At 37.3% G+C, this 21,496-nt stretch overlaps 1 protein-coding gene across 1 annotated transcript in view; it reads right to left on the bottom strand.

Moving 5' to 3' along the window:
• The window catches only part of LOC110122120 (solute carrier organic anion transporter family member 1B3-like), a 64,145-nt gene extending 55,689 nt beyond the window's left edge, over window positions 1-8,456 (bottom strand). The window contains exons 1-2 of the mRNA XM_020869519.2: window positions 8,352-8,456; window positions 5,460-5,606 (exon numbers count right to left, since the gene is read on the bottom strand). Coding sequence (XP_020725178.2) covers window positions 5,460-5,549 — 90 coding nt within the window. The 5' untranslated portion in view covers window positions 5,550-5,606; window positions 8,352-8,456. The remainder of the gene's footprint in view (window positions 1-5,459; window positions 5,607-8,351) is intronic.
• Between the last annotated feature and the right edge of the window lie 13,040 nt (window positions 8,457-21,496).

Genomic DNA, 21,496 nt, shown 5'->3' with positions numbered 1-21,496 from the left:
TAAAAGTGTCACAAGAGACAAAAGAAGACATTAATATTAATATTAATTGGCAGAGTCAATTGACCAGGAAGATTTAATAAATATCTCTATCTTTCTATCCCCAACATCAGAGTACCTAAATATATAAACACTGAATGGAGAAATAAACAGCAATACAATAATGGTAGAAATTTGAATACCTCATTTTAAATAGTAAATAGAATTAATAAAGAAATGGATAACTTGAACAACATTTAGACCAAATTGACCTAAAAGACATACACAAAACATTCCACCCAACACTAACATATTACTTTCAAGTGTACACATATCTTTGCATGTTTCGCCACAAAATAAATTTTTAACAAATCTAGGAAGATTAATCTCATCCTGAGTATCTTTTCTATCCACAATGGGATGAAACTAGAAATCAATAGCAGGGTAAAAACTGGAGAATTCACGAATATGTGAAAACTTACAACACCCTCTTGAACAACAGTAGACCAAAGAATGCTAAAAAGAATTTAGAAAATACCTCAAGACAAGCAAAACTGAAATCACAACATACCAAAACATATGGGATGTACATATACAGTACTAAGAAGGAATTTCATAGTTATTAGTGCCTATAAATAAAATGAAGAAAGATCTCAAATCAGCCATCCAGCTTTACATTTCAGTGCACTGGAGGGACAGTGGTTTCATTCTCACACACACAAGGTGATGACAACCTGCCCTAAGCACGATTGCCTGCATAGTCCCATGCAGCATATTTGGAGTGGAGTTTTGAGTTAGCAAGATGGCCTTGTGTATAAAGTATGTTAATTGCTGTCCAATAATAAAGCTCAGAGAAGCAATAAAAATAATGGTTCAGTTCAGTTCAGTCTCTCAGTCATGTCCAACTCTTTGCGACCCCATGAATCACAGCATGCCAGGCCTCCCTGGCCATCACCAAGTCCTGGAGTTTACTCTGACTCATGCCCATCGAGTTGGTGATGCCATCCAGCCATCTCATCCTCTGTCGCCCCCTTTTCCTCCTGCCCCCAATCCCTCCCAGCATCATGGTCTTTTCCAATGAGTCAACTCTCCGCATGACACGGCCAAAGTACTGGAGTTTCAGCTTCTAGCTACTAATAGTACTATACACCAGATGTTCTCCTGTTGTACTTCTATTAGTGGATTTACTTCTTAGCATAATTCTGTCAGTCAGATGCTATTATTTCCCTTTCACAGATGAAAAATCTTAGATACAGAGAGGGTAAATGAGTTCCTCTAGGAAAAAAATATATTTACAGGTTTTGGAGATTAGGACCTGGGCCTCTTTGCATGCCATTACTCTGCTTAACTATGAATATGTTAGGTAACATTGTAAGGGGATATTAAGTTTGCAAATGGAGTTAAGGTTGCTAACCAGATGACCTTGAAGAGACTGTCATATATTCTCTTTGATAACTCAGTGTAATCCCAAGCATCCTTGAAGCATGGATGAGAGAGCAGAAAATTCAACACAAATGTGATGCAATGTAACAAATATTTGATTGGCCATCATGAGCTTTGAATATAGCAGAGAGTTATTAAAGTTTCTAGAAACTGGAAAAAACAAGGAAATTAACTTTCCTCTAGAGTCTACAGGAAGGAACACAACCCTACCAACGCCTTGGGTTTAGCCCAATGAGACCTATTTCAGACTTCTCGACTTCAGAATTGTATGATTATTACACAGCTGTAATAAATTTGAGTCATTTTATTCCATTAAGGACATAGATATGCACACACACCTATGCATATGTGTCCATTTGCATGTCAGTGTCAAGTGGTGAAAAATGCTATGAAAAAAAATCAGTTTGGTTGAAGAGTTATGGATAGGAAATGTTATCCGTATATATGGGTGATATATGATATATATGTGTATATGTATATAATACCACTGTCTATATGGGGTGGTCAGGGATGGGATAATGTTTAAACAGAGATATGAGTGAGATGAAAGTGCAAGATATGGGAGTATAACATTTCAGATGAAGAAACAGTAAGTACAAGTTTCTCCAAGTCAGAAGTGCACTTTGCATCTTGGGAAATAGCAATAGGACAGAGGCAATAAGCCAGAGGAAAACTGTGGGATAGGGATTCTGTTGGTGGATACAAATGGGATAGTTATCCTAATGATTTCTGGAAAAGGAATAGGAATGAAGGTAGACTGAGACAATTTTTACTTTTGCCCTGTTATTTATATTTCTTTGAAGATGATGCATTACTTTTAAGTTTTTAAAGAATTTCATTATAACACAGCAGTACAAGATATATGAAGTACAGAAACAGGTATAAAGATGAACAGTGTACTGGCAGGGTTTTCATAACCTACTTGGTTCTGCTCAAAAATTGAGGGAAAGGAGTAAGAAAGAATCAAATCATGCTGTTGTTTGTTATTCAAGATTATTTGCTATCTATTTACACTTTTACACATTCTCCATGCTAATTTTATATACACACCTCTGAAACAACATGTGCATTTGTATGTGTGTGGGCACATATGTTTGCTTGAAGCTGAATTATTTGGTATGAAGGGGAATATTTGGAAGTATAGAATGACAAAGAGTATTTAAAAATCCATTTATAAATCCATACTTACCAGAACATCTTGAGGGTACTAATATTATGGAAACTCATAGATACTTTAGCAACATGGAGTACAATTGAGATCATAGGATTTCAGACTGCCTGAGTTCAAACCTTGGATCCACCACTTACCAGCTTAGGGACCTAGAGAATGTCATTCAACCTCTTAAAAAAATTTTTTTTTTTCCCATCTGAAAAGGGATATAATAGCACATGGCTGACAGAATTGTGATAATTAATACACCCACTAATAGAACTAAAACAGGCTTCCCTGATGGCTCCATGATAACAAATCCACCTGCAATGCAGGAGATGCTGGTTCCATCCCTGGGTTGCAAATACCCCCTGGAGGAGGGCGTGGCGACCCACCCCAGTATTCTTGGCTGGAGAGTTCTATGGACAGAGGAGCCTGGCAGTCTATAGTCCGTAGGGTCATAAAGAGTCAGATACAACTGAAGCACCTGAGCACACATGCAGAGCTGAAACACTAGAACAGAACTTGCCTGGTGGTACAGTGGATAAGAATCCTGCCAGTGCCAGGCACACGGGTTCAGTCCCTGGTCTGGGAATGTTCCACATGCCGTGGAGCTACTAAGCCCATGCACAGCTACTGAAGCCCATACACCTAGAGCCGTGCTCTGCAACAAGGGAAGCCACCACATTGAGAAGCTCCATCTGCCATAACTAGATGAAGCCTGCATAGCCAGTGTTCAGTTCAGTTCAGTTGCTCAGTTGTGTCTGGCTCTTTGTGACCCCAAGGACCGCGGCACATCAGGCTTCCCTATCCGTCACCAACTCCCGGAGTTTACTCAAATTCATGTCCATTGAGTTGGTGATGCCATCCAACCATCTCATCCTCTGTCTTTCCCTTCCCCCACAATCAGTCTTTCCCAACTTTCCCATCATTCCCTATCTTTTCCATCAACTCGTTTCCAATGAGTCAATTCTTCGCATCAGGTGGCCAAAGTATTGGAGTTTCAGCTTCAGCATCAGTTCTCCCAATGAATATTCAGATTGATTTCCTTTAGGATGGACTGGTTGGATTATTACACATCCAGTGTAACCAATAAAAAAAACAAAAAATAAAATACTAGAATAGTGTCTTGCATAACAGTAAGTGCTCAATAAACTATTTTTGTGATTTCTTCTCTGGTCTTTATTATTGGACTGCAATTAACATACTTCATACTCTGATGACTTGCTCACTTGAAGCTTTTCTACAAATATGCTGCAAGAGACTACACAGGCAACTTTATTTCTTTAGATAGTTTGTCGTCATCTTGAATACATGTGCAAATGAAATCACTATAACTGTCCATGTTTAAAAGCAAAATGATCCAGCACATCATACTACCCCTAGACAATACAATTGTTCCAAATGCATTAGCCAGTAGCTTCGCCTGGTGACTGCTTCTTGGCTTAAATATTACTTAAATATTTCATCAGAATAGACTTTACCAGTAATCTCTAAAAAACAAACAGACATCATGTTCCCTGGACAAAGTTAAAAAATACCTTATATAACATGATTGCAATTGAGTTTAATCTCTGGTCTTTATTCGACTAGATAAAGCTATAACTTCGAGGAAAACATTTTAAATAATGATTAGTATCATCCTGGTTGAGTTTTTTCTTTCTTTTAGTCTTCTCTGCATGTGTGTGTGCTCAGTCATGTCTGACTCTGTGACATTTGAACCATAGCCTACTAGGCTCCTCTCTCATGGGATTCTCCAGACAGGAATACTGGAGTGGGTTGCCATGCTCTCCTCCAGGGGATCTTCCTGACCCAGGGATCAAACCCGCATCTCTTATGTCTCCTACATTGGCAGGCGGGTTCTGTATTACCACTAGCACCTCCTAGGAAGCCCTATGGGGGTTTAAAGGCTTTATTACCATATGTAAAATAGATAGCCAACGGGAATTTGCTGTTTGGCCCAGGAAACTCAAACAGGGACTCTGTATCAACCTAGAGGGGTGGGATGGGGAAGGAGATGGGAGGGAGGTTCAAGAGGGAGGGGATATATGTATACCTATGGCTGATTCATGTTGAGGTTTGACAGAAAACAACAAAATTCTGTAATGCAATTATCCTTCAATAAAAAATTAATTTAAAAAAGGCTTTGATTCAAGAGTTTTCCATTTACAATCTAGATGACTTCATGCAAACTTCTCAATTTCCCTGTGTCTTGGTTTCCTTAATACTGTGCTCAAGAATTGCTTTTCCCTGTCTGTCAAAATCCCAATACAGTCTATATCATTCAGTGTTTCACTGTTTTGTGACAAAAGCAAGAGACAGGATTATCACTTTTATCCATTGCATACAGAAATATTAACTGACCATCCCAAGTCATCAACTAGGCTTTTGGGCCGGGTCTTTTAGTTATTACAGATCTCTTTTCCATCAGACTACATTATTTAAATTAATAGAGCAAAATTTCTATTTTTTTTAATTAAATAGGTCAAGACCACAAAGTGATTCAGAAGACTGATAAATCTTCTCTGTCAATAGGTCAAATATAAGATTTTTTAAAAATATATTATCCATTATACAAAGACTACTTTTATTCGAATCATAATTTTTATAAGTACCTTTTGTTCCATCAGGAATGAAGAGAGGATACCAAAATCGTTCTAAATTTTCAACATTAATAAATTCTAAGCGGGAAATATCACCAAGGGAATACTTTTTCTGATTTAAAGACTGATGTATACCAAGATAAGCATCATTCTGTATTTTAATGTATGCTTCTTTCAAAAACTCTAATTTGAAATAGAGTGTTCTTTTAAAAAGACTGGCTGCCTTTTCTTGAAATAAAAATTCTCCCTTCACTTATTTTAGTTTGAAAATATAAAACTCATTCCACCTTGAATCCATTGCAGCAGTTTCTAGTTTTCTTTTTCTCAGAAGGTTGTGCCTCTGCGGTCTTATCCGAATGATGATTTTGGTCCATCATTGAATTGCATATATCATGTGAATGTTTTCAGGTGTTGTTGATATTCAAAATGATCACCTTTTGAAAGAGAGAAAGCATGTTTTATTTCACATTAACAATTCAGAAATTAGAAAAACATCATGATCAACATCCATCAATAATTCCACAAATATTCATGTAGGATTTATTATGTCCTGATGAGGCAGAAATTGCTAGACAGTCTAAGACTCTGAGACCTTGGTTCTTTTTTAATTTCATTTTTTTCCTCTTCCCAAGTAAGCATCTCACTCTTTGTTCCAATTACCAGGCATTCAGAGGAATACCTCCTTGGTCTGGAGGGTCATAAAACATTCAGACCAAGGATAAGACAATCATTACCTGCTGTCCAGTTTATCAAGGGGTGGGGGGGTGGAATCCCCCAAACTCCAAGAAGACCATTAGCTCTTAAACATATCTTTGGTTCTTAAATAATGGTCTGGGGTCTTGAGAAAGTGTTGAGGGATGGCATCACAATGTCTAGAGAAACTGAGAAATGTGGGATCCAAAAAAGCCATAAAAATGACAAACTGGACTTTGTGACACTCAAACTGATTGGTCAAAAAAGATGTATGTTAAAGTCATGAGCCAACCAAAGATATACAGTTTGATACTAGTACAGTATAAAACTGCTGTAACCCCTGCCTTCTGGGTGCTCTTCACCCCCTCTCAGTGTCTATTCTGTGAGCTTTGTATCTCTCTCCTTTAAAATAAACTTTGCCTGTGTGAGTGTTTGCAAGTTTGCAGATTTCATTCTTTGGCTCCATGAACAGAACTCGGGTTTCACGTTTCACTGAACACTGAAATGCAAAATGAAGGAGAAGCACACACACACACACACACACACACACACACACACACATTTCTAGTTTCAGTGAGATTATAATTTAGGAAGATAAATTTATAGAGGCAAACTTGAATCAACAAAGAAGGTAAAATAGAGTTATACGCTAGATTAGATTCAATAAATTATTAACAATATCTATTAGAAATAAGACTTGGGGAATTTCCTGATGGTACAGTGGATAGGAATCCACGCCAGTGAGGAGGACATGGGATCGATCCTGGTCCAGGAAAATTCCACGTGCCACAGAGGAATTAAATTCACACCACAACTATTGAGCCTGTGCTCTAGAGCCCTCGAGTCACAACTACTGAGCTAGGAAGAGTAGTCCTTACTTGCCACAACTAGAGAAAATCTGTTCACAGCACAGCCAAATAAATATTTTTTTTAAAGAGAAAGAAAGAAAATTTTTTTACATTTTCTGCATGTCTACATTATAAGATCTAGGAAGACAAACACATGTTTGATTCATCTTTGCATACTCAGTCGTATCCAACTCTTTTTGACTCTATAGACTGTAGCCCACTAGGCTCCTCTGTCCATGGAATTGTCTGTGAAGAATACTGGAGTGAGTTGCCATTTCCTTCTCCAGGGGATCTTCCCAATCTGGGGATCAAACCCACATCTCTTGCCTCTCCTGCACTGGCAGGCAGATTCTTTAGCTCTGAGCCACCTGAGAAGCCCTTAATTCATCTTTATGTCTTTACAAAGTGTCAAACACTGCCTTCCACATAGTAGATAGTCAAAATGAGCAGAAAAAACAATGTAATGAATTATAATTAGAATGGCCTAAAAAGGTTTCATAGAGAAAATACCTCTGGAACCAGGCTCAGAAACCAGGTAGAGTTTGGACTTGTTAAAAAGAGCTTGGTGTACTCTTAAGTACCTCTCAGAGAGTCTATGGTCACGCCTAATATCACCATAACTGCAATTCCACTTTATTTTAATTAGTTAAACAGAATCATTCTTTTTCCTTGTATTTCTACTACTTTCCCGGACAGACTACTTGTCCTCACCTCTCTCCTCATATTGGGAAAAATATCCAGATAAAAAGTTGGAAAAGTAAGCACTTTTACCTTATTTCTGGAAAAATATTAAATTGTAATAAATCACTACAAATTAATTAAAAGTGGAAATCAATTCAGAGTTGACTCTAAACATTGTGACATTTTACCCTGACCTATACTGGTGGTACTGAGGTGGGGGGGGGGAGGGAAAAAGCACTCACTAACTTCTTAGATCTTTTACAGGTCTGTAAATAACTTAGTAGTTTTAAATTAAATAACCTTAGCAATAATTATGAGGCTAGCCATTTTCCTGAATTGGAGAAGGGAACTGATATTTTTGAGTCCATATTTTGTGCCAGGAACCGGGCTGAGCAGAATTTTTTCTCATTGAATCAGAGATAAAATTAACTTGAAAACCTATTTCCTCCCCTTGAGTCAAACTTGAGTTGAAACAAGTAACATCAAGGTGGGTAAGTAGCTTTGAAACACATCCGATTTCTCAATGTTTGCCAGCTAACTCTTCAACCCACATTATCCACTTGGAATCAAAGAAATCAAGAGCAAGTTTAATAATTCTATATAGTCAGTGATAATAATTGCCTTGTGGCATGTTTTGAGAAGATAATCAGAGGTTTGTATTTTCAGACTTGAAGTTCCACTTGGATAGACAGTAATAGGAATGGGATTTCAGACGTTATTGTTAAATTATCAATGTCTGATTTTCTGTCTTTTATTGTCAAAAACATAAGCCTAAGGCTCAGCTACCTCTAGAAGATAGGTTTGAAGGGCTTAGAATATACACATGTAGAAGACACACAGCATAAAATGTGTAATATTTATCATGTCCATCAAAACAATTTTTATCCTTGATATTTGTGGAAGTTTCTCAAATAAGAGAAACAATGAAGTTTGAGAATTTCAAAGATTCTTTCTTACCTGGACTTAGGATCCCACGGCAACAACCACAGGTCTATCCCTTTATCTGTTGTCAGAGTCTCTTGCTAAATAGATAGCTGCTATTTGTTTTTTTTTCAGTCCAATGATGATTAACTATCTTATTAGGTCATTGTCCTAGGCAAATAGAAGAAAATTGACTATTTATTATAAGAATCTCCACTGCACACATATTTTAAAAATTATATTAATAATGTCTCAGAAGTTACAAATTATTTGTATATAAATGTTCAAAAATTAAGCTTTATTTCTGAGAATAAGTTATATTTGCTTACTCAGTTTGCATATTTTTCTTTAAAAATACAAATACAACAGATTATCCAAAGTATTAAAACTCTTCCATATAAAGAAGACTACAAGGCAATTTTTAAAACTTGTCTATAGATTGCTTGAATGTTCAAAGGATCAAATACACTGTTTTTGCTCAATTCTATTTGTTGTGAATGTTGCTCAGTCATGTCCAACTATGTGCAACCTCATAGACTGTAGCCTGCCAGGTTCCTTTGTCCATGGAATTCTCCAGGCAAGACTATTGGGGTGGGTTGCCATTCCCTTCTCCAGCGTATCTTCCTGGCCCATGAATCAAACTCAGGTTTCCTTTATTGGAGGTGGATTCTTTACCAACTGAGCCATCAGGAATCCCCCTTTTGCTTGCTACTTGGGTGCAATTCTAACATGATGTGTCTGGATACCAGATGTCCCATGTGGAATAGTAAAAGTGCCAATTTATTATAAGATAGATTTTCTAAATGGCAAAATTTTTAAAGATGATGGAAGTCAAGACTACTTTGCATGATAGATTTCTTATATCAACGTCTGCAGAAAGATAGATCACACGATTTCTATTAACTTGGTTTTTAGAGAAGGGGAGAGCTTGATCCTGTTGCAAGTTTTCTTGAGGAGGTATGCAGTTTCATCCTCTCATTCTTTCGTTAACTCACTCAAACATTTTTGAATCCCCATGATACCTCTTTAACCCAGTCATTTGACTCTGTTCCGGAGGTGAACAGAAGTTAAGTAAAAGTGAAAGTGTTAGTCACTCAGTTGTGTCCAACTTTTGAGACTTCATGTACTGTAGCCCGCCAGGGTCCTCTGTCCATGGAATTTCTTAGGCAAGAATACTGGAGTGGGTAGCCATTCCCTTTTTCAGGGGATCTTCCTGATCCAGGGGTCAAACTCAGGTCTGCTTCACATGTACTGGTGTAAGTGTCAACCTAAAAAATTGTCACAACCTAAAAGTTGAGTGTTATGCTTTACTTGGTGGGAATTTTTAGGACTTCAAGCATGAGACAGTGACTGTAGCCATGAAATTAAAAGACACTTGTCCTTGGAAAAAAAGCAGTGACAAACCTAGATAGCATATTAAAAAGCAGAAATATCACTTTGCCGACAAAAGTCCATGTAGTCCAAGCTATTATTTTTCCAGTAGTCATGTACAAATGTGAGAGCTGGACCATAAAGAAGGTTGAGTGCTGAAGAACTGATGCTTCCAAACTGTGGTGCTGGAGAAGACTCTTGAGAGTTCCTTGGATAGCAAATAGATCAAACTAGTCAACCCTGAATATTCATTGGAAGTGCTGCTGCTGAAGCTGAAGCTCCAATATTTGGCCATCTGACACAGATAGCAGACTCATTGGAAAGGACCCTGATGCTGGGAAACTGAGGGCAAGAGGAGAAAGGGCGACAGAGGATGAGATGGTTGGATGGCATCACTGACTCAATGGTCATGAGTTTGAGCAAACTCTGGGAGACAGTGAAGGTCAGAGAGGCCTGGAGTGTTACAGTTCACGGTGTCAGAGAGTCGGGCATGACTTAGCTTCTGAACAACAACAAGCCCAGGAGACAGCATCTCAAGTAACCCTGAGAGAACTGCTCTGAGGAGGCAGGGGGAGGAATCAGGTTATAGAGAGGTTTGCAAGAAAGGGCAGGTAGTCTGAACATCAAAAGATTATTGTTAATAAAGGAAAAACAGATATCTCAAGGAATTTAGTGCTTTTCTGTGTATGGGAAGATAGAAGAGTTTGGGCTCATGAAATCATTCCATTCATTTGCATCTCAGCTATCTGGGGCCAGTATCTGACGTTTCTCACCCCCCTCCCAGCTCCTCAGTGCTAACATTAGGGCGTGACTAATGGCTGTTTGATAGCAGGTATTGTTCTTCCTGGGCCCCTCAGGGCTCAGAAATTCACATTTGGAGTCCCAGAGTTGTGGCTGGCTGTGAAACCCTTATTTGTTTATAGGACAGAAATACTCTATTTCTTAAAAGTAATATTCAAACCTTTCTTCTCTCACATGAATAAATAATGTATATTATATGTTTTATACATGTATGTTATTTATTATGCAGCATACTTACTATCATATATGTATAGGGATATGTGCATATACATATACATATAGCTATTATATAGAGATAGCAATGTGAATGTATATATATGTACATAGATATGCACATACACACGTGAATATATATATGCATATACTTGTAATGTGAAGATGCGAAGTGAAACTATTGTTATCCCTTATCTCTTCTTCAGGACAATCCTTGATACAACTGCAACAATATTTATTTAAGCCCTGTATCTCAGTTATTTGATCGATTAGTTCTATCCTGGCTTATTCTTGGAACTGATGGAACCACAGAAAGAACAAGAAAGTGTGGAGGGGAAAGGTTTAGGAAATCTCTGATTTCTCAATTAAAGGTAACTGAGAAAAGAAGATCTGGGGCTGGGAAGATTAGGGTTCAGCCTCCCAAATATTCCTCAGCAGAGCCAGCACCTATAGCAGTTGGGTCCCCACACCCAGGAGATTCTGATTCAGTTGACCAAAGATTATGACTTCTTAATAAGCACTCGACTGACCTTGTGTGTGACACCTGATTTTGAGAACCACTGTATCAGAGCTGGAGGATGTTTTGAATTGATTCTGTGTGCTTCCCTTTCATTCAGAGTCGGGATACAGTTTAGGTGTTCCTGTGCTAATAGTTTTCTCTCTAAATTTCTATTCTACTCTAGTCGCACCACCTTGTTTTGAGACAACCGTAGAAAGAATGAAGGTAAAACAGGACAAGTTAACTAGACCCTTTCTAATCTAATCTAATCTCTGGTGAAATTCTGGAGTGTTTCCAGAGATCAAAGACGTTTGCTCTTTTTCTTGCATGACTGTTTAAGCACTTAGACCGTTCTCCTTGTGTGACTTGTGGAAGAATAAAAGTGGTCAGAGGAAAGACATTGCAACAGTTCTTTCAAGATCAATACTATGCTAACCTCCATAGGTCAATAGAATTGCAAAATTTCCTAAAAATAACCTGATTGATATTTACTGCAGACATAATCACCCCAGTTCTGATGATATGTTATAGTCTTTGAAATCTGATAGACTTTGATGCCAATGTGTCTCTGCCACTTGCTAGCAGTATGAACTCAAGTAGGTTATCTAAACTTTTCTGAGCATTAATATCTGCACCTATAAAGTAGGAAGACAATACTTGGATTAAGGATTAAATAAGATACATAAAGTGCTTTGCACAGTACTGGACAAATTATTGATTCAGTACTTAATAAGATACATTGTATGACATTAGTGTATTATAAATATTTAAAGCAATTACTTCATATGAAATGAATAAAAATAAAATCTCTGAGACACACCCCCAGCAGTTTTTTTTTTTTCCCCAGAAGCTTTTTATTTCCAGAGTGCTCAGATGTGTCCACAGGCATTATTGAGTGGGGAGCCTTCAGGCTCAAAGCCAATCTGCAGTTGCCTACTCCAAACTTCTCTTGGCAATGGTCAAGAGGCCGTTCTGTAGCACAACATTATAAATCAACTATACGCCAATAAAAGTTAATTTTAAAAAAGAGGTGGGGACTTCCTTGGCAGTCCAGTGGCTAAGGCTCTGCTCTTCCAATGCAGGGGGCATAGGTTTGATCCCTTGTCAGGGAACTAAGATCATGCATGCTGCCCCAAATCCCGAAAGCTTTTCAGCATGACCAAAAAAAAAAAAGGGGGGGGAAATAGTGGAAAAATTATTTTAGAAAAAAGTGGGAAGCACTAGGAGGTTGCAGACTCCTGGAAAGAACTCACATCTTTCTACCCACCAAAGCTCTGGCATCATCATGATTGATCTTATTGTGGCCATCATCTCTCTTATGTTGATCACCACCACAAGAAGCAAGGGATTCTCTGATCATGCTTGTTAGTGACATTCTAATTTCCACATGACTCTGCACACACCTCTATTTGTTCCTCATCTCCTATCTCTCTCTCAGTCCTGAAATGAGATCCTTCTCTTGAGATTTTTTTGGAACTCATGAGTAATCACAAGTATAATTCCCTTTACCTTCAGCCTTTTTCCTGACACATTTTGCCTCACATTCTTGCTCTCACTTAAACTTGGCCTTTCCCTAAAGACATTGCCTCTCTGGCTCCTGTGATCAACACTGGATGCATTGTTCTCCATTTTACACCACATTGGAAGCACTGGTTTCCAATTTGCCGCTTTCCTTTTTTTTTTCTTTTAAGGATTTTTTGGATGTGGACTATTTTAAAATTCTTTATTGAATTTGTTACAATATTACCTTTGTTTTATGTTTTCATTTTTTTGGTGGGGCTGTGAGGCAATGAGGGATTCAATCCCTTCCCAATGAGGGATTGAACCTGCACCCCTGGATTTGAAGGTGAAGTCTTAACCACTGGACTTCGAGGGAAGGCCCTCCTTTCTGTTTTTAGACCTTCTCCCTTCTGAACCCATCGTTGTGAATCTCATATTTAAAGATCATCACTTCTTCATGGTGGAATCATCTATCAGTCCTTGAGTCGCTCCTACTTCTTCCATGAGTTTCAGCTGTTGGTTCAAAGCCAATCTCTCAAAGTATCCCTGCTGTCATAATTATTGGTAATGTCGATGGTCATGAAGAGAATACTTCTAATCCTTCCACTTCTTAGTTTTTCAACTTTCTCTTCCCCAGTGGTCTTTCTTCTATCCACTCCAATGGACATATCCTAGACTTCGTCACATCAAAACTGCAACTTCTCCCTACTGCCAGCTACAAGGATTGGATCTCCACTATCGATGTTGCCAGCTCACAAACTGTGGTACTCTGGAGGCAACAGTGCTTTCTAATGACCGGGATCTATCTGACTATTGATGGATTCTACCAGAGATTTCACTCTGCTTTATTTCATGTTGCCATTTCCCTCCATATCTGGGTTAAATTTAATGGTCACGGTCATCACTTTCATCCATATATCTTCAAGTGATTTATGACCTTGGTATCATTTTAATTGCTTGACAAAACTACAACCTGGATTAACTACAACTCTCAGATGACTCTGTCCATCCGTGTTGCTGAACATGACTAAAGGAAAATTCTCAACCATGTTGGCTTTAAATTTATGATCATGAAGTTCAAGGTGGGGATCTCTTTTGGGCTTAGGTATCATGCTGCATTTTCCCAATCCACATTTTGCCTTCTCAGTAACTATTTTGCACTTTCATCTCTTTCTCCTCAAGACACTAACACATCCTTTCCTATCTCCACCTTCAAATGATGATGATTTCACTAACAAAAATGAAGAACAACTTGTAAGTTGGTGATGGACAGGGAAGCCTGGCATGCTGCAGTCCATGAGGTTGCAAAGAGTTGGACATGGCTGAGCGACTGAACTGATTGAATGAAGAGCAAAATTTCCCAAATCTCCTTTCAATGCATCTATTAACCTGTAGCATTAGTACCACATATTCTGTCTTGATGAACTGTCTATGCTCTAGCTAAGACCAACCTCCACTTGTCCACTTGGGCTTCCTCTGGTGTTTTCAAGGATACCAATTTTTCCTTTCTAAAGAATTGTTCCCTTCAGCATATATGCATGCCATCACTTTTTCATCTTCAAAAATCCCTCTTTTGATCCCATTCCCCTTCCAGTTATCACTTTATTTTTGTGCCATTTTTACATTAAAAAAATCTTCTCAAAAAAGCTTATCTATAATTACTGTCTTCTATTCCTTCCCTCACATTCTCCCTTGAGTATACTTCCATCAAGTTTTTACACCCAACTCTTCACTCAATTATTCTTGCCTAATTTATTAATTACCTAAATGCTACATGTAATGGTCTTCAGCTGACTAGACCTATTAGCAGCAATTTTTCCAGAGTTGATTTCCTTCTCCTGAAAATACTTTTCAGGATACTATCTTTGGTGATTTTCCTCTTAACTTACTGCTGCTGCTGCTGCTAAGTCACTTCAGTCGTGTCTGACTCTGTGAGACCCCATGGACGGCAGCCTACCAACGCTCCCCCGTCCCTGGGATTCTCCAGGCAAGATCACTGGAGTGGGTTGCCATTTCCTTCTCCAATGCATGAAAGTGAAAAGTGAAAGTGAAGTTGGTTAGTTATGTCTGACTCTTAGTGACCCCATGGACTGTAGCCCACCAGGCTCCTCCATCCATGGGATTTTCCAGGCAAGAGTACTGGATTGGGGTGCCATTGCCTTCTCCGTCTTAACTTACTAGCTACTCCAATTCCACGTCATTTACTGACTCCTTTATATACTTTGACTTCTTAAAGTATTTCAGGGGATCTCCCTCGTAATCAAGTGGTTAAGACTTTGCTTTCCAATGCAGGGGGGAGCAGGTTCAATTCCTGGTCAGAGATCTAAGATTCCACATGCCTTGGGGCCCTAAAAACCAAAACATAAAAAAAGTAGTATTGTACCAAACTCAATAAAGACCTTAAAAACTGTCCACAACAAAAAATCTTTAAAAAAACAAATTGAAGTGCCTCAGGATTTGACTGTTCTATTTCAATGCTCTCATTTTTCTCATATCTTCAATGCTATCTATATGTTGGTAATTACCAAATTTTTATCTCTGATCAAGACTTCACTTTTGAGCTGTAGATTTTTCCATTGCCTGCTCACCATCCCCTTTTAGCTGTCATAGACATCACACACTTAGCATTTTCCAAGTTGTTCTCATCATTTTCCATTCCCAAACCTCATCTCCTGTACTATTCCCAATTCCAGGTGGTTCAATGGTAAAGAATCTACCTGCCAAGGTAGGAGACACAAGTTCAATCCCTGGGTCAGGAAGATTCCCCTGAAGAAGGAAATGGAAACTCACTCCAGTATGCTTCTCTGGAGAATCCCATGGACAAAGGAGGCTGGTGGGCTACAGTCCATAGCATCACTGAGTGAGTGAGCATGCACTCATCTTTCTAGTTGCATACACACACATACTGGAATCATTCTTGACTCCTCTCTGACACCATATCAGGCTCTAATATAAAAATATATCCTGAATGACTGTTTTTTTTTTTTTTTTTTTTACCATCAGCAGTTATCACTTTGGTCCTGAATTACTGCAATACCCTTTTACTTGTATTAAAAGTTACCTTCTTTACACTCACCCTCCTCCCCCCTCTTTCCCAACCTCACTTCCCAGTATAAACTTTAATAGAGCAGCCTGAACCCTCATGTCAAAACAGGTCATCTTTGACACTGCTCTACTGAAATCCTCCAATGGCTTCCTACCTTACTCAGCATAAAAATCCAAAGACTAGCCTCAAGGCTGTATAAGAGAGATCCTATAGCCAGGATCTTTGTACTTGCTGTTGCTTTTGTCTAGAATGTTCTTCTCCAGATATTTGCCTCATCATCTTTCATCATCATCATCATCATATTTCAATACCCACCTGAATGACACTTTCTCAGTGTTCTCTGAAAATTATTTTAAAGATTATCTCCTCTGACCTTAATATAGCTCCTCACTAATTTATTTTTCTCTTATAATTCATCGTATTATGAATTTTAGTCTTTAGAGGTCTTCAGTCTAGGATATATATTCTCTTGGAGAAATGAGAAGGCTTTCCAAAGGTTATGCAAGCATAGATAATGTTTTAGAGAAAAATTAACAGCTTTATTGAAGAATATTGAATACACAGTATACTGTTTGCTCAGTCACTCAGTCGTGTCGAGTCTTTGCAACCCCGTGGACTGTAGTCCACCGGGCTCCTCTGTCCATGAAAATTTCCAGGTAAAAATACTGGAATGGGTTGCCATTTCTTCCCCCAGGGGATCTTCCAACCCAGGATCGAACCCGAGTCTGTTTTGTCCCCTGCGTTGGCAGGTGGCTTCTTTATGATTGCACCACCTGGGAAGCCCACATAGTATACTGTACATGTGCAAATATTTTGACATATGGTTTCAATGATGAGACCAAAATAATGAACATTAAGTCACTCCCAGAAATTTTCTTCTACCTCCTCTAGTATTCCCCAACCTAGACCAAGTCACTGATGCTCTTCCAGCTATACAGATTAATTTATATTTTATAGAACTTTATACTAATGTAACCAAATTGTATGTACTGCTTTTTGTCTGACTTCTTTCATTCAGCATAATTATTGTGAAATGCAACCATGTTATATATATCAATAGTCTTATTCCTTTCAATGCTAATTAGTATTCTAATATATGGATATGTCATAATTTGTCTACTCACCTGGTTATAAAAATTTGAGTTTTCAGTTTTTGGCCAGTACAAATGAAAGTCTTATGAATATTCATTTACTTGTATTTTTGTGTACATATGCTTTCATTTCTCCTAAAAATTACCTAGCTGTGAAATTCCTGGCTCTTATGGGAGATTTGTGCTTAAGTTTTTAAGAATTGTTAAACTGCTTTCTAACACAGTTGTATCATTTTACATTCCCCTCAGCAGTGTTTAAGAGTTACAGCTCCTCCACATCCTCACTCATGTTGGTATGAACAGTTTTTTAAATTTTAGTCCTTTTAGTAGATGTGTAGTGGTATCTAATAGTGGTTTTAATTTACAATTCCCTAATATTAAATGATGCTGAACATCTTATCATGTATTTATTTCCTGTCCATATCCCTAAATATATTTTCACTTTTTCCTTTACTTTTGTCTTGTGAAATGTCTGCTCAAATCTTTCACCCAGTTTTGACTAGAGTGTTTGTTCTTTTATTATTGAATTGTAAGAGTTCTTTACATGTTTTCAAAGAAGGCCTTTCTTGGATAATTTTTTGCAAAGATTTTCAAGAACAAAAATTTTAAATTTGATAGAAACCAATTTATTTTTTCTCTTCAGTTTGTGCTTTTGTGTTCTACATGAGAACTCTTTACCAAAATCAAGGCCAATGAAATTGTCTCATTCTATTCTAGAGATTTTATATTTTTAGTATTACATTTTTGTCTGCATTCCATTTTGCATTAATTTTTGTATAAGGTGTGAGGCAATGGTCAAGATTAATTAAGTTGTCTATTATTATCTAATTTATTTAGCATTGTTTGTTAAAAAGATTATTTTTTCCCTGTTAGAATATTTGTAAAATATCAGTTAAATATAAATGTGTTGGTCTCGATCCATACTCTTTATTCTATTCCACTAATTAATATGTCTATCTACACAGCAATAACGTAGTATCTTATTTACTATAGCTTCATAATAAGTCCTGAGATGAAATAGTTTAAGTCTTCCCACTTTGTTCTTCTTCAACAATGTTGTGGCTATTCTAGGTCCTTGGCATTTTCATATAAATTTTTTAATCTGCTTGTCAACTTCTGAAAAAAAATCTCTGCTGGAATTTTGGGATTGCAGTCACGCTACAAATCAGTTTTGGTATAAATGGTATCTTAGCAATATTGAGTCATACAATTCATGAACATGGTACATCTTTCCTTTGTTTAAATCTTGTTTAACTTCAGCTCAGATTGTTAGTTTTCAGTGTATTGGTCTGTCATATGTTTTGTCAAAATTTTTAAGCATTTCATATTTTATACTATTATTGTTTTATTTTAATTTCAATTTCTGACTCTTCAGTACAAGTATATAGAAATAAAATTGATTTCTGTTTATTGGACTTGTATCCTGCAACCCTACACAACTCATTTTTTAGATCTAGTGGATATTTTAAAAAATACATTTCTTAGGATTTTAAATATAGGTTACCACGGTCTGTGCAAATAAAGACAATTGTATTTCTTTTCTCTTTTCCAATTTGGATCCCTTTCCTCCTCTTCCTTAGTGTACTGACTAGGACTTCCAGTCCCCTCTCTAGGCTAATCTATCACAAAATAAAAGTGGTGAGAGCAAGCATCCTTGCTTTGTTCTCAACATTAGGGGATAGAGTTTTTCACAATTAAGTATGATTCTACCTGTAGGTTTTTGTAGATGTTCATTAAAAAAAGTTTCCTCTTTCTATTTTTCTGAGTTAAATCATTAATAAATGGCTTAACATTCAAAGTCAATCAAGGTAATTCACTGCATCAGTAGGCTAAAGAGAAAAAAATATCTCTTAAACCTATATTATTTCAAAAGATGCAGAAAAAGCATTTGATGAAATTCTTCATTCATTTATGATTAAAAAAACTTAGCAAATTATGACTAGAATTGTCTTAAGATAACAGAGAGCATCTACCAGAATACCTATCTACTTCATTACTTTTTTATCGGTACTGGTGGATAGGGAGAAAATAGGGGATCCAACAAATTGGAGGTTCAATGAATTAGGAGAAAAGGTACCTGAGAGAATTTGAGGAATGAGATGAAGGTAAAATGTGGAAATCTAAATATATTATTTTAGAGCATTTCCAGATGATGACAAATACTAGAAAATGGTTACAGGATGGGTTTACTGAAGTGGAAGAGAGGTGTGCATTTTCTCACTGATCAAAAAGGCATAGAAATTCTACTCAAAACAACAGAGATATCATTTTCACCTATCATATTGGCAAAAAACTAAAAGATCAAATGCAACCAATATTAATGAAGATGTGGGAAAGCAGGTATTAGCCCACATTCCAGCTGAAGTGCAAATCATGTACAGCCCTTTTGGAAAGCAAACTGTCAGTATTTATTAAAATTTTAAATGTTTAAAAAAAAAAAGAAATTCTACCCAAGGCTGTGTTGTGCCTTCAAGGCAGCACTGAACAAATTTCCTTCTGTGATGATGAAAATGTTCATAAGTGGATTCTAAAATGCAGCAGTGTTAGCTACCCATGGCTATTTAGCACTCCAAAGATGACTAGTGAGAACAAGAAACTGAATTTTTAATTTTATTTAATTCAGATTTAAGTCGCCACATATATCTAGTAGCTACTTTATTGGATAGCATAATTTCAGGGTATCAATCTATACTCTTTTGGAGCCAAGGAAGAATGACCTTTTCCTGAGAATGTCACAAAGTCTCACTTAAAACATTACCTTTAACTTAATTCTTTGCAAGTATTGAAATGCCAAATCATAAGGCTATTAAGAAACAGAGAAGATAGGCAATACTCTATTACTTCTGTTTTCATGTATGATTTCTCTCTCTCTCCTCTTTTCTCTCCTTTTCATATCCTGCTATCTCTCAAGATTAAGGATCAAGCACAATATCAGATATTGTAATCATTCAATACATGACAGCTATTATGATAGCCTTTTTCTATTTATAAACAATATTATAATGAACATCTTTAATGTAAATATATGAATATGTCTATGATTATTTCTATAGGGTATAATTTTAGTACCAAAATTACTGATTCAGAGAGTGTAAGCTTTTAAAAACTCAGTTTTCAAATTGCTTGCTTTCCAGATAGACTCCATCAATAGTGGACCCTCCATATATATTGCACCTCTCATTTCATATCCATCAGTCATATATGCTTTCAGTCTTATAGTATAGCTGCAAAATGGAAACTCACTGTTTTCTCATTTGGCATTTTTTGATCATGGACCATATTTATGCTAATTCCATAGGATATTATGATCAAGTCATTTAACATATATGACACAGATATTACTTCCTTTGTCTCTTTAGTTTACTTTGGCTTAAACTCAGAAAAATATTTTTTCATCCTCAAATGGCAAAGTGTCCTCTTGAACTCCACTGGTATAGCATTTGGTTCACTGTAATAGAAATCCTAGTTATAACATAAACATTTTTTTTCTGGAAATTCTAACTTTCCTAGATAATTCTGAGTTTGTTTGCTCTCCTGCGATATATTATAAAAAGGACCAGTCAAAATTCCCAACATTGTTTCTGCAATGACAGGATTCTCCTGTTCTCAACTCCTGCTAATCAAGAGTCCCCTGAAATTCCAGTTATTTCTGACTTTCTTGAATCATCTTGTCCATTTTCCTCAGGCCTGTCTAAGTATGTCGTGTTCCATGGACTTCCTTGTGGCTTCCAAAGTCCTCTTGGATATCTGTAGCCGTCTAACAATATTCATAACATAACACACTGAATTATTTAATCAATCACTCCAGAAGCTAGTACTAGAGAGGCTGGTAGGTTTTGGAGTAAGAAGTGCTAGGTAGATAGGAGCTGACATGGTTACAAGTCAGAAGCAAATACAAAGATCCAAATGGAAATTACCTGTGCAGTACTGATGATTGTGAAATTCTCCCGCCAGTAGGTGGAAGCAGACTCCTGTCTGTAAAAAGTGATCCTATAAACAGCTCGTATATCTGAGCTGTTGTTTACCACTTTGCAGTAAAAGCAGCTTTCCTTCTCCAAGAATTTGCCCTTTCTTGGGTAATATTTATGCAGTCAGTAATCCTTATTCAGAGGGGATTAGGAGCCTTCATGAATTTAACCCATGCCTAGAATATTATAATATTTTCCATGCAAGTTCAGGTTAGGTAAAGCAAGCATAACAAAAGAGTAAAATCTCATCTGTTGTTGTTGTTTAGCTGCTCAATCATGTCTGACTGTTTAGCAACCCCACGAATTTTCTGTTCATGGGATTTCCCAGGCAATAACACTGGAGTGGGTTGCCATTTCCATCTCCAAGGGATCTTCCTGATCCAGAGGTCCTGCACTGCCAGGCGAATTCTTTATCACTGAGCCACCTGGGAAGCCCCACACATCATCTGAGTAGGATCCTAAATAAATTCTGTTCTTACCTTATTTTCATAAAAAGACAGTGCTACTTGGTTTAGGCTTAGGAAGGGAGGATTGGACTCAAAAGGGCAAATCCACAGAAAAGGAAGTAAGTGGGAGGGCAAACATGATTTAGTAATGGGGCTAATGTGACCTGAGCTCCATGAGGGCAAGGATATATCTACAATGTCGGCTTCGAAGGCTAACAAGTTCCAAATACCGAGTGGATATGCATG

Source organism: Odocoileus virginianus, chromosome 23, assembly GCF_023699985.2.
Source record: "Odocoileus virginianus isolate 20LAN1187 ecotype Illinois chromosome 23, Ovbor_1.2, whole genome shotgun sequence".
Lineage (NCBI taxonomy): Eukaryota > Metazoa > Chordata > Mammalia > Artiodactyla > Cervidae > Odocoileus > Odocoileus virginianus.
Note: the sequence above shows the minus strand (reverse complement) of the source record. Positions and strands in the feature narration are given on the sequence as shown.